The sequence below is a fragment of the Hyalella azteca genome, unplaced genomic scaffold (assembly GCF_000764305.2).
Source record: "Hyalella azteca isolate HAZT.00-mixed unplaced genomic scaffold, Hazt_2.0.2 contig7121, whole genome shotgun sequence".
NCBI lineage: Eukaryota > Metazoa > Arthropoda > Malacostraca > Amphipoda > Hyalellidae > Hyalella > Hyalella azteca.
The window spans coordinates 1,321-10,951 of NW_025937253.1; the positions used below are offsets into that span (position 1 = coordinate 1,321).

Here is a 9,631-nt window from a genome sequence, read left to right on the forward strand (position 1 = left end):
GACAGGGTCTCTGTCATGTGACACCTCACATGACAGGGTCTCTGTCATGTGACACCTCACATGACGGGATCTCTGTCATGTGACACCTCACATGACAGGGTCTCTGTCATGTGACACATCACATTACGGGGTCTCTGTCATGTGACACCTCACATGACAGGGTCTCTGTCATGTGACACATCACATTACGGGGTCTCTGTCATGTGACACCTCACATGACGGGGTCTCTGTCATGTGACACATCACATTACGGGGTCTCTGTCATGTGACACCTCACATGACGGGGTCTCTGTCATGTGACACCTCACATGACGGGGTCTCTGTCATGTGACACCTCACTGACGAGGTCTCTGTCATGTGACACATCACATGACGAGGTCTCTGTCATGTGACACCTCACATGACAGGGTCTCTGTCATGTGACACTTCACATGATGAGGTCTCTGTCATGTGACACATCACTGACGAGGTCTCTGTCATGTGACACCTCACATGACGGGGTCTCTGTCATGTGACACCTCATATGACGGGGTCTCTGTCATGTGAAACCTCACATGACGAGGTCTCAGTCATGATAAAAACATTTTAAAAATTCGAATAATCAAAGTTTTCATTCATATCATATATAAGATTCAAACCAGTAAATAATTGCCACGATAATATCACATGATTGTGTCGCCGATAACGTCACATATTGTGGTTTTCATGACATCTCACAATTATTTATTATAAATATTTGATGATTGCATCCATAGCATCACTAACATCACCTCATCTTGTGACTGATCAATAGCATTGTTGCCTCGAACACGTCACTGAGTCGCGAGCCTCAGCTCCTCTACAGGAAGACCACGCCCTTCCTGAGGGTGGTATTACGTGCCCCTTTGAAGAAGGAGCTTATCCGAGGGGAGATGGGAGCATCAGCAGCGTCAGTAGACGCTCAAGCGCGGGTGTTGGTAACATAACATCTGATGACGAAGGAAGGCACAAGGTGAAGGAGGGTAAAAGTGGCAGTGGCAGCAATGGTGGCATTAAAGTTGGTGGTGGCAACAACAGACACAGGGGCAATTCCAATGCCAGCAGTGGCAGCAGCAGACACAGTGGCAGCATCAATGTCAGTAGTGGCAGCAGCAAACACAGTGGCAGCTCTAATGCCAGCAGTGGCAGCGGCAGACACAGTGGCAACGTCAGTGCCAGCAGTGGCAGCAGCAGACACAGTGGCAGCAGTGGCTCTAGAAAGCCGAGGCTGCATTTGCAGGAGGTGTCTGTGGCGCTCGGTTTGGTGCAGCGGAATTTCACGGACGTCAAGGTGAGTCACATCACATCTTCATGTGAGTCACACCACATCTTCATGTGAGTCACATCACATCTTCATGTGAGTCACATCACATCTTCATGTGAGTCACATCACATCTTCATGTGAGTCACATCACATCTTCATGTGAGTCACATCACATCTTCATGTGAGTCACATCACATCTTCATGTGAGTCACATCACATCTTCATGTGAGTCACATCACATCTTCATGTGAGTCACATCACATCTTCATGTGAGTCACATCACATCTTCATGTGAGTCACATCACATCTTCATGTGAGTCACATCACATCTTCATGTGAGTCACATCACATCTTCATGTGAGTCACATCACATCTTCATGTGAGTCACATCACATCTTCATGTGAGTCACATCACATCTTCATGTGAGTCACATCACATCTTCATGTGAGTCACATCACATCTTCATGTGAGTCACATCACATCTTCATGTGAGTCACATCACATCTTCATGTGAGTCACATCACATCTTCATGTGAGTCACATCACATCTTCATGTGAGTCACATCACATCTTCATGTGAGTCACATCACATCTTCATGTGAGTCACATCACATCTTCATGTGAGTCACATCACATCTTCATGTGAGTCACATCACATCTTCATGTGAGTCACATCACATCTTCATGTGAGTCACATCACATCTTCATGTGAGTCACATCACATTATGCAACCGCATTATGGATTCATAATATCTTTATTCTATAGCTTCATCTTTCATTTATACGTTGATATTGTTCTATTTCTCCGTAGTTCAATTACATTGATGTTTTCTTCAATGAAGTCTTAAGTCTCTTCAGACCGACATTGTATCGATATTTTTGCTGTTCTACTTGAAATTTGATTCTATGGGAATCATTAGAAAATAATTGAGAATTTAAATTCATTTGATTCGGTAACTTTGGTTGAACAGGACACGAGAAATGACTAAATTTGTGTTCGAATAGATGACTGATAACAAAATCATCAGGGTAATTGGACACGGAGACAGTGGAGGCGGCCAGTACAACTTTCATATATACTAACCGCCGCTATATACCGCGCTATTGGCCCCGTGTATAGACGTTACTGGCCACAGAAGAACCCAGTAGCCATTTACACGAGATCATCGGCAAGGTAATTTGTCACACTTACTATTTGAAAGTTTTACTGGTCGCCACTACTGGTCGCCACTACTGGCCGACACTACTGGCCGCCACTAGTGTCCGTGTGTACGAACCTCCCGCAGGTCGTGGACGGCAGCGAGCTACTGGCGGCCACCTCGTCTGGTGACGTCATCAGGATGAGGCTTACCGGTGACGCTATCTCTTATTTATAACATTAAAATATTACTGAAATATACATTTATCTAAGCATACATAAATATTAATTCAATGAACTGATGAGTGCTTTTTCCGAAAAGGACATATGTAATCAATGAGGAATACATTTTTCCGCAGTAATATTAGTCGTGATAGAAGATATTTAAAAAAAACGAGGTAGAAGAGTTTCACGTGTGACAATGATGACGTCATCCCTCAGGTCCCCCTCTACAGGCTGTGCTTGTCTCCGTCATGACCCCCCGAGGGGGGAGACAAGCCCCCCACCACACCCCCTCCCCTGGTGGGTGTCCCCCTGTACCCCCATATTGAAAATTACATGTTACTAACAGTTATTAATTCCATGAATCTTTAAGACTTAAAATAAATAAATAAAATTCAAATAAATAATAAATAAATAAAATTCAAATAAATAATAAATAAATAAATCTTTATTTTGCAAATTAACTGAATTCAGCACTGGAAAATAATGTGGGCTTAGTTATAAACAAAATTACCTATATGAATAAATTTAAATACAATTTATTTATTAGTATTTGTTAGTAATTAATTAGTTATAGTAGTAATTAGCCAGTTTGGTTACTAAGTTGTTATCATCGCAAAAACTAAACAAATTATATTTATTATTATAGCATATCTTATCAGGACTGACGAGCTTGCTGGCGCTGTCGAGCTGTGATCTGGTGGTGGGGGACACGAGGGGGGCGGTGAGGGGGCTGCGATGTGTGAGGGAGGCGGGGGACAAGCAGCCCCCCCTTAGGGAGCACGGATCCCTTAAGATCACGAGACCAAGGGATCCTACCAAGCCTCTTATGCAAGAAGTAAGAAAATTCATTTTGTATCTCCGGTTTCTTGCTTCTTTTTTGAAACAAACATTACTCACTATCTGGCATCATCTAATTTTTTGGCGGAATGTTAAGTTTTACTTCAATAGTGATTTCAGTATCATTGAATCATCAATAAAATCAAGGCAGTTTCGCTCACATATTAAATTTGTTTACTGAAAACATGTAGACAATTTATGATGGTTGCTCGAAATTGTGCTTGAATAAACTATAACAACTACATATTTTATACACCAAGAATTTAAAAGTATAAAGAATACAAGTATATTAACCAAATAATCAATTTAAACATTTCAGAGACCAGATGTATCATCAAATATACACGAGAGATCCATCTTTTATATTTTGATTTCCATTACAGATTGTACTAGTATTCTGTAAAGTTTTTAAACAGATGATTGAGCTTGTCTCAGGAATGTTTTGACTAAAGAAGAAGTGTTGAATTCACTGGACGTATTCTTCGCTTTCAAATTCTTGATCAACTTTCGATTTAAGCAGGCTAATGATATATGTTTAATAATATTTGGTTATTGCTATTAGTTATTCATATTAAATATTTATATTAAGTATTGATATATGCACAGTTATGGCGGGTGGAGTTGGGTGCCCCCGTGACGTCACTGAGCCTGCAGGGCTTCACCCTCCTGGTGGGGACGAGCGCCTGTGAGATGCAACAGCTGTTCCTGGGGGCACGGGAGCTGCTAGAAGACGCGTCTCTGGGGGGCGCCGCCCCCGGCTGTGGTGCCTCTCAGCATCGTGAGTCGCGCTACCATTACGTGGTTTACTCATTGTAATGGGCAGTAGAGAGCCTATTATGGCTATAGGTAAAGAGGAACCTATCATTCATAGGGACAGTGGGTAATTGTCATTGTAATGGGCAATGAGGAACCTATCATTATTGCGGGCAATTTAAGTGGGAAAGTCAATTATGATTCATAGTCGATGATGTTACTCATAGATCGTTGCAGTACTGCTGCAGATGCTGAATGCGACCGTGCAGCTGCTGCTGCTTCATGATTGAGACCGTACTGTGCTGATGACCGTACTAGTGGAAATAGTTGCGCAGGCTCGCTCATGAATATTTTGATTGCCTGCATTATAATCGTTTGACGTCTTGTTGTCTCTCACGTTGTTTTACGGTTAAATCACAGTCGTAGCAATGATGTTGATCGTACAAATATGGCATGGCCGTTGCTTGTAGAATTTTGAGTTTTTTTTATACTGTACGAGTGGTTGAGAAATGAATAACTCGAAGTTCCGCGCGGTCGTTTTTCTGGCCCCGCTGGCCCACGGTCGCGGCCGTCACCTACGTCGGCGGAGCAAACTGAACGTACTTGCGTGACGATTATTGAGAATAACAATTTTGGGGTGAATTTTGTGATCCTTATGTAGGCACGCGTCGCGCACGCATGATGCCTACCAAGGGACGCCGCGCCCTCGCGATATCCTCGGCTGATACATTATATAAACAAACTTGTTTCCATGCTGTGATACCCACTACCTTGTCTTGCGGTCAAGTATCATCCTGTCTATAACTGCTTAGACAGGAGCTCAGTCCCTTCACTTCTACATAAGAGCTATTTTCGTTGAAATTATAATATAATATAAATTTAAAATTGTCCATGCTTTATTTACACCACCTTATCACCAAAGCTGTGGTTCTTATCGGCATCAGTTACCATCACCTTATCACCTATGCTATGGTTCTTATCATCATCAGTTACCACCACCTTATCACCAAAACGATGGTTCTTATCATCATCAGTTACCACCACCTTATCACCAAAACGATGGTTCTTATCATCATCAGTTACCACCACCTTATCACCAAAACGATGGTTCTTATCATCATTAGTTACCACCACCTTATCACCAAAACGATGGTTCTTATCATCATTAGTTACCACCACCTTATCACCAAACGATGGTTCTTATCATCATCAGTTACAATAACCATTACATCGCAACGATCGCTCCAGCCTCACCCACCACAGGATGTGAAGGGTTGCGCCGGCGCTATCTTCTCCCTCGCCGATAAGCTGCCCGGACGCGATATGCTTTTCTCGCATATTTATTCGTCTTCGAAATAAAAATAAATTGCAAATTTACTGAATTGAGCACTGGAAAATAACTGATGATTATCACACAAGGCAAATGACGTTAAAAAAACGTTGAATTAACGTTGATTCAACTTCAGATATCAGGGTTTGTAACTATAGCCAATATGATATCGGATGTTGGATGGGTATATCACGTGTCTATGAGACAGCGGATTTGGTATGAACTCATCAGATCTTTTAGACAGTAAATGTAGTGTGAGGATATCTCCTTCAGAAGGAATGACATCACGAGCGAGCGTGCAATAAACTCTATGTTTTGTTGTATGTTGTCTTCAGAGACGTGATGCAAAGCACTGGTCTTCGTATTGCTGTTAAGAGATAATGTAATCCTCGTATTGTAAGCTCGAGGAATTTATAGCTATCTTATTCCTATTGCTGATTATTTATTGCCTTGACTTAATGCATTAGTATTATTGATTTTAATTATCTACTTCTTGGTGCGGTCATTCTTCGTATAATTTATTAAAACAATTTTTCGTATAACTTATTAAAACATATATTTGTTATAGTTTAATCAGAGTTGTTGCTTCTGGTTAGTTAGGGTAACGAAGTTTTTGTTGGTCGTGACTTTAGCCCAAGCTTTCCAGTTAAATTTTTTTCTGAGATTTAATTTGTTACATCCTTCTTGCCTACATGTTATCCTCCTTCATCCGTGTCTTTTTGTTTCCCTCCTTTATCATCCTTGTCTTTTTGTTATCCTCATCATCCTTGTCTTTTTGTTATACTATTCTATCATCTATGTATTTTTAATATCCTCCTTCATCGTCCTTGTCGTTTTCGCCATCTTCCTTTCATCCGTGTAATTTTATTATCCTCCTCTATCATCTTTGACTTCTTGTTATCCTCCTTTATCGTCATTTTATTTTTGTTATCTTTCTTTATCATCCTTGTCTTCTTGTTACCTTTCTTTATCATCCTTGTCTTTTTTGTTATCCTCCTTTATCATCCTTGTCTTCTATTATCATTCTTTAGCATCCCTGTCTTCTTGTTTTCTTTCTTTATCATCCTTGTCTTTACGTCATCATTCTTTATCGTCCTTGTCTTTTTCGTTATCTTCCTTTATCATTCTTGACTTTTTGTTATCATTCTTCATCTTCCTTGTATTTTTCCTTATCCTCCTTTATCATCATTGTATTTTTGTTATCCTCCTCTATTACCTTTGACTTCTTGTTATCCTTCTTTATCATCCCTGTCTTTTTCGTTATCATTCTTTATCATCCATCCCTACACGATATCCTTATTCTATCGCAGCCGCGACATGTAAGCTCCGTGCTGATGTCCCGCCTTCGCGTCTGCTGGCCACGAGCTGTACGAGCGCCGTGCACGACTTAGCCTTCCCCAGGTGAGCCGCACGACCGCCGTGTACGATGTCGTCGTGCCACGATGACATCGTATACGACACGTGACACGGCATCGTGCCGTGTACGATGTCATCAACCAATGCCCAGGAAAACCATACTTTGGACTTAAGTTCTATATTTTTTCCTTCTCTGATATCAAGATTTGAGGGTCGTTCTGCAGTGCATATTTTTCCTTATCTGAGATATCGATAACAAAAATTTAGGTATACGAGTTTGTATTTTTTAGTAATAGCTGATACATTTTCCGCGTTTGTTTAAGTTACGTTAAGTTATTGCTGCTGTTCCCCCAGAGGGTTAGACCACCTGCTGGTGACGGCGGGGGTGGGGGGCGTGCGCGTGTGGTGCCTAGCAACCCACCAAGAACTCCTCCGCCACGCTCACCACGGACTAGTTGCTCTCGCGTGTGACGTCACGCATGACCGCTCAACCATATTGGCAGGCGAGTGACACAGACGTTAAATTAGGTGTAATGGTAATAGTAGTGTGTTGTATTCGAATATAATCAGACTCGTTTATGATTAGAAAAGTTCAGTTGCAGATTAAATTTGAAATTGACTTTATTACACACTTGACCCGCTGCTACAACTTTATTTTACAAACATTAGTAGTTGTTTGTAATATACGGTTTAGTAAAATAATCGGATATAGTTGAATTAACACCCCTTTGTGATTGGAATAAGTTCTTCCATAGATTAAATTCAAACTGGTTTAAACCTTAAACGTATTAAACACTCCACCCGCTGCTACGAATTTTATACCAATATACATACACCAACCCGACATTAAGTGAAGTTAACATTATTAATCGTTCCTCTATCCCATACAACGATAATCCAATAGATTTACTCCTATCAGGACTTTACGAAACAGTAAAGATTCATGAACAATGGGGATTTTTCAGCCAGCATAACAATCGAAAAATGCAAACGTCAGCAGAAAGGAAGAAAGTAAATGAAATGCTGGTTCGTGAGTCCGTAGAGTTAAATGTAAATTTCAATTAAATTCTACACACGCACGGCGAGTTTCCTGCATCTACTACTAAATTAATACTAAATTAATACTAAATTATTACTAAATTAATTGACGAAAAAAATGTATAATGGAATAAGTGTTCAATAAAATGACATATGAAAAGAGAGACGGAAAATAATATGCATTCTCATTCTCTATTGTCAAGCATGTAAATAAATAAATATGATAAAGTCGAAGATAATTACTTGGAAACATGAGGAAAAATATTTAATAAAATATTGAGTTAAATGCAAGATCATCATATGAGCTAATTATAATTGATGGTTGGTGTGCAGGGTGGGAGGATGGTGGGCTGAGTGGAGTGGGGGCGGAGAGTGGGCGGCAGCTGTGGCGGGTCACGGGCGCCCACCAGGGCCCACTCAGCGCCCTCTGCGCCCTTAGCTCACCTCTGCTCGTTACTGGAGGTCACGACGGCAAGGTCATATTATTTAATTCTCATTTAGATTCTCATTCAAATTCTCATTCAAATTCTCATTCAAATTCTCGTTCAAATTCTCATTCAAATTCTCGTTCAAATTCTCATTCAAATTCTCATTTAGATTCTCATTCGAATTTTCATTTAGATTCTCATTATTCTCATCTAAATAATTTTCCTGCTTCTACACTTAAATTAATGCACCTTTTGAAGGAAATACGTGCGTATGAAACAATGAAAACACATTGAAACTTGTTAAATTTTAGATTAGTGCTAATTTTATAATTTTTTGATTAGACTATTTAGAAAGGACTTTTATAACGACTATATTTTGATTTATGACGACTATTTTGATTAGACATAATGGGAATAATAGTAAATACGTCATTACTCTATTTAATTCTAATAAATTTGTATTAGTTTTTCTTGAGTGCTACGCTGCCCCCCGCAGGTGGGGCTGTGGCGCACCCCCAGTGGGGGGAGGGGGGCGGCCCTGGTCAGCTGCCACCAAGATGAGTACCAGTTACCATAGGATGATTGGTATAAATTTAGGTAGGAAAATGGGTATCTAGGAAAATGGGTATCTAGGAAAATGGGTATCTAGGAAAATGGTTATGTAGGAAAATGGGCATCTAGAGAAAAATAGGCACCTGGTACTAGTATACCAGTAGGTAGGGCAGGGTACCAGGTAGCATGGTTATTATTGCTCTGCACCCTGTGCTGGTATCTCTGGTACAGCCGAGGTTAGAAAATCTGTCCGGTCTCTGCAAAGGTCCGCGGTGTCGAGGCATGTCAGATTGTTGGGACATTTGACGACGTGGAGCCATCTAAGAAAAATAAAAAAAAATAAGTCGACTAAGAAAAATAAAAAATAAAATAAGTCGACTAAGAAAAATAAAAAATAAAATAAGTCGACTAAGAAAAATAAAAAACCAAGTCGACTAAGAAAAAATAACACTAGCTGCTTATATTGCTGATGTTATTGTTGATTCTGATTTTATAGCTGCTGAGGAGTATGAAGTGACCGGAGCTAAGTTATGCTAGCATACGTCTAGCAAGGGCTGCAGTTACTGGCCGTTCAAGGGCTGCAGTTACTGGCCGTTCAAGGGCTGCAGTTACTGGCCGTTGCTAGGGCTGCAGTTACTGGCCGTTCCTAGGGCTGCAGTTACTGGCTGTTGCTAGGGCTGCAGTTACTGGC

General features: G+C 40.7%; 1 protein-coding gene across 1 annotated transcript in view; it reads left to right on the forward strand.

The window, feature by feature from the left end:
• Nucleotides 1-1,254: 1,254 nt before the first annotated feature.
• The window catches only part of LOC125178103 (cilia- and flagella-associated protein 52-like), a 12,225-nt gene continuing 3,848 nt past the window's right edge, over nt 1,255-9,631 (forward strand). The window contains exons 1-8 of the mRNA XM_047881125.1: nt 1,255-1,309; nt 2,570-2,636; nt 2,863-2,943; nt 3,306-3,481; nt 4,090-4,261; nt 6,877-6,967; nt 7,277-7,425; nt 8,294-8,436. Of these exons, the coding sequence (XP_047737081.1) occupies nt 2,624-2,636; nt 2,863-2,943; nt 3,306-3,481; nt 4,090-4,261; nt 6,877-6,967; nt 7,277-7,425; nt 8,294-8,436 (825 nt within the window). The 5' untranslated portion in view covers nt 1,255-1,309; nt 2,570-2,623. The remainder of the gene's footprint in view (nt 1,310-2,569; nt 2,637-2,862; nt 2,944-3,305; nt 3,482-4,089; nt 4,262-6,876; nt 6,968-7,276; nt 7,426-8,293; nt 8,437-9,631) is intronic.